Source organism: Mauremys reevesii, linkage group 2 (genome assembly GCF_016161935.1).
Source record: "Mauremys reevesii isolate NIE-2019 linkage group 2, ASM1616193v1, whole genome shotgun sequence".
Taxonomy (NCBI): domain Eukaryota; kingdom Metazoa; phylum Chordata; order Testudines; family Geoemydidae; genus Mauremys; species Mauremys reevesii.
In genome coordinates, this window is record NC_052624.1 from 145,658,384 (window position 1) to 145,661,850 (window position 3,467).

Consider the following 3,467-nt stretch of genomic DNA (forward strand, 5'->3'; position numbering starts at 1 on the left):
ACTAGTATATGACTAGGTGTCTAGAAATACCTTTCTGGAGGGGTAGGGTTGACTCGATTAGCTAAAAAAATCATTTTAGAGTGAAAATCCATTTAAAATACAGAAGTGGCGCTCCCTGGAAAGAGCCCCAACTGAATTCTGGAGTGACAGCTGGACGAATTGGCAGTAGCCAGTCTATGGTGAAATTTCAAGGTGGTAAAAAATGCTGTTAGGGTGTATTTATAGTCACAGAGCTTATTCATTTTGTTTCTGCTCCTTTTCAGCGATGGATCTGAAGCTCCCACAGGTTGTGTGCTGCTCTGTACAATCCATCCGTGCATTTTTGCCAACTCTGCTGTTAACACAATGTGAGGTACTGAGGAAACAGATTGAGTTCTCTTCTCTTTTTAAAAACTTGTAAAAGAACAAGTGATGGACTTCTGGACCTGAGGTTCTTGGTGTTTAGATTCATAGTCGAACATGTCCACTGAAGATGAATGATGCTCATGTCTCACTTTGTGCCAGTCATTCTTTCACAGACTAGACTTGTAGCCACATGTTGCTGTTCTCAACCAAGTTATGGTTTAAAGATTTAAAAACCCAGCTCACAGGCTGGATTCCACTTATTGGCTGGGTCAACCCACTGGAGCCAAGAGAGAGTTGGCTCTTGCTTCTCCCTACTGCTAACGCCGTTTCTTTTCCAAGACCACCTTACTTGGAGAGAAGGGGAAGAACTTCAGTGAGCAGCAACCAATCCACTCAGCTTTCCTTGTGCTTTATGCCTGTTTTTCCTTGAACCTACCTCTTCGCAACCCCCATGTTTAAAAACAAAAAAATCAAAACAAGAAAGTGTCTCAATCTTCAGCACGCTGCCAGCGGGAACTCGCTCGCTGACCGGTTCCGGCAGCGCCCGGAGCGGAGCAGTTTGCATCCCAGAAAACAAGTCTGCAAAGGAAAGGACAGAATGGTCGTTGGTCCGGAAACAGGCTCGTCCCAACACTAGGCCCGAAGCTGCCGGGATTCCCCTCCCGCCCCGGCTAGGCCCGATCTCCTTCCCCATCGCGACCTGCACCCTCGGATCTGGATAGCTGCGGCGGCCTCTCCCTTCTCTTCAAGCGCTCGGCGGCGGCGCGGCCGCCGGGATACTGGTTTCCATGGCGGGGGACACGATCTCGAAAGGGGCCGGGGTGGGATCCGGGCAGCGGGGGCCGGGCCTGGGGGCGGTCGGTGTCTGCGGTGAAGCTGGATTCTCTCTCCGCCGGGGCCGGGGCTGGGGGTGGCGGCGGCGGCTCCCCGGCCGGGGGCGCCGCTCAGTCGTCGTCCACGTCGTCCCCGTCGGAGTCGTCGCCGGCCCCGCTGCCGCTGCCCGGCCCGGCCGGCCCGGCGCGGCGCTCGTAGAGCTTGTCCCGCTGGCGCTCCTGGATGTCGCGCATCTCGTCGGCGTAGCGGCAGAAGGCGCCGCCGAACTGGGCCCAGGCCTTGCAGGGCACGGTGATGGCGTTGCGGTAGGACGGCTTCACCTCGCTGACGCGCAGGAACACGCCGTACTTGTTGCAGCCCACGTCGAAGAAGAAGCGCTTGGAGTCCACGGTGATGGAGGTGCCCTCGGGCAGCTCCCCGCCCAGCCCCGCGCCGCCGCCCGGCCCGCCCAGCTCCTCCTCGTCGCCGCCGTAGTCGTCGATGAGCTTGGCCAGCGCGTCGCGGAACTCGATGAGGCCCTGGGCCGGCAGCGCGATGGTCTGGCCGCTCTGCAGGCCGGGCGGGCCGGGGAAGCCCGGGCCCGGGCCGCGGTTGATGGTCTGGCGGATGCGCAGGAAGCGGCCGCGCTGGTTCTCCTTCAGGTCCAGGTAATACTTGCGGTTCTCGCGCACCAGGAACTCGCTCTTCAGCGCGCGGCGCGGCCCGGCCTCCTCGCCCGGCCCGGCCGCCGCCAGCTGCTCGGGGCTGCTGGGGCCCAGCTGCGCGTAGTGCTCGATGAAGTCGCCCAGGTAGTCGCGGAACTCGGCGGCCACGGCCATGGAGAGCGTGAGGCGGCTCTTGGAGCCGCCCGCGCCCACCTCGGCGATCTTGAGGAAGCGGCCCTTGGCGTTCTGCTTCACGTCCAGGTAGAAGCGCTTGTTCTGGATGTCCAGGCGCTTGGAGGCCAGTTCCTGCGTCTCCTGCTCGGGGCCCGGCCCGCGCGGGCCGCCGAACCCGCCGCCGCGCTCGCTGCCGCTGTCCCCGTCCGCCATCTTCTCGCCCCCGCCCGAGCCGCGCCGCGCCGCCCCGCGCCGCGCGCCCCCCCCGACCCGCTTCCGGCGCCGGCCTACGCGCGCGCCGGAAGCGGGCGACGTGCGTTGGGGCGCGCGCTCTGCGCCCCGCCCCGCTGCGACAAGGGTGACGTCACTGCAGCACCGCGACGTCACCGCGCGGCGTCATCGTATTAGAGCCGCGTTCCTCCTCCCCACGCCAGGCCCTGGCCCCGCCCTTACAGCCCCACCTCACAGGCCCCAGCCCCGCCCCCACCTCGCTACAGAGCTGCCTGGCCGCTTCCTGGCCCATACAGAGCAGATCCCCAAACTCCCCGCCTCCTCAACCCCCACGAGCCGCCAGCCCCCACGAGCCGCCAGCCCTTCCCCCAAGGCCCCCACCAGCCCCCTGCTGGCCCAGGGCCCAGCCCCTGGAGTGGAAGAGGCAATAGCAGCTCCCCACCTTCCCCTGCACTCGCCAGCCCTACGATTTGCTCTTTGGGGGCAGCTAAGGGGAGCTACCGGCCCCAGCCCGGCCAAGCCCTGCAGTGCCAAGACAGCCCCACCCCGGTCAGCGGGCAAGGTGGCCACAGGCCAGCGAGTCCCCAGAGCAGCTCCCTGGGGCGAGGCCTTCCAGGGCAGGTGGGTAACTTGGGGGCTAGAATGAGGGGCATCTCGCCCCCTCGCAGAGATTGGTGCCTAAATCTGGGCGCAGGGAGGCGGCGAGCCCTGCTTGCCATCCACAAAGCAGAGCAAGCTGGGCATTTGGCCACCAGAGTCACAGGTGGGGCCTGAAACAAATTCAAATGCCATGCTGGCAATCCCAAATGCATGGGCTGCCCTCACCACTCCACGCTGGATGAATTCGGCTGCAGACTTTGCCTGTCACACCACTGAGCAGATTTGTCAGCAGCAGGGCTCTTCCCGCACGAGCTGAGTACGTGGGACGAAGACAAGGAAGAAGAGGCAGACACTGAGCAGCTGATAATACCAGCCTGGTTCCTGGAGCACCCTTTCTGGGCTTGGGACACCAGCGAGGGTTGAGGGGAAATGATTGCTCTGCAGACCTGGGATGAGAATTTCAGGATGGGGAAGGTGGCCATTTTGGAGAATGTGCTGAATTAACTCTGGACTGCAGCGTCAGTGTGCTAACATGCGGTGCCCCATACATGTGGACAAGGGGGTCGCTGTTGGCACCTGGAAACTGTCCCCCCAAATGCAACTGGTTTGGCCTGGGAAAATTGTGTGTTGGGGCTGTTG

The 3,467-nt window shown here is 62.3% G+C and overlaps 1 protein-coding gene across 1 annotated transcript; it reads right to left on the reverse strand.

Moving 5' to 3' along the window:
* Positions 1-1,141: 1,141 nt before the first annotated feature.
* PURB (purine rich element binding protein B) lies at positions 1,142-2,224 on the reverse strand. The gene has a single exon (XM_039524727.1). It carries the CDS (start codon positions 2,208-2,210, stop codon positions 1,290-1,292), a length of 921 nt encoding a protein of 306 aa, XP_039380661.1. The 5' UTR covers positions 2,211-2,224; the 3' UTR covers positions 1,142-1,289.
* Between the last annotated feature and the right edge of the window lie 1,243 nt (positions 2,225-3,467).

Bases quoted from the DNA above. Each gene is read 5' to 3' on its own strand.
- PURB (XM_039524727.1), bottom strand. From the start codon at position 2,210: ATGGCGGACGGGGACAGCGGCAGCGAGCGCGGCGGCGGGTTCGGCGGC.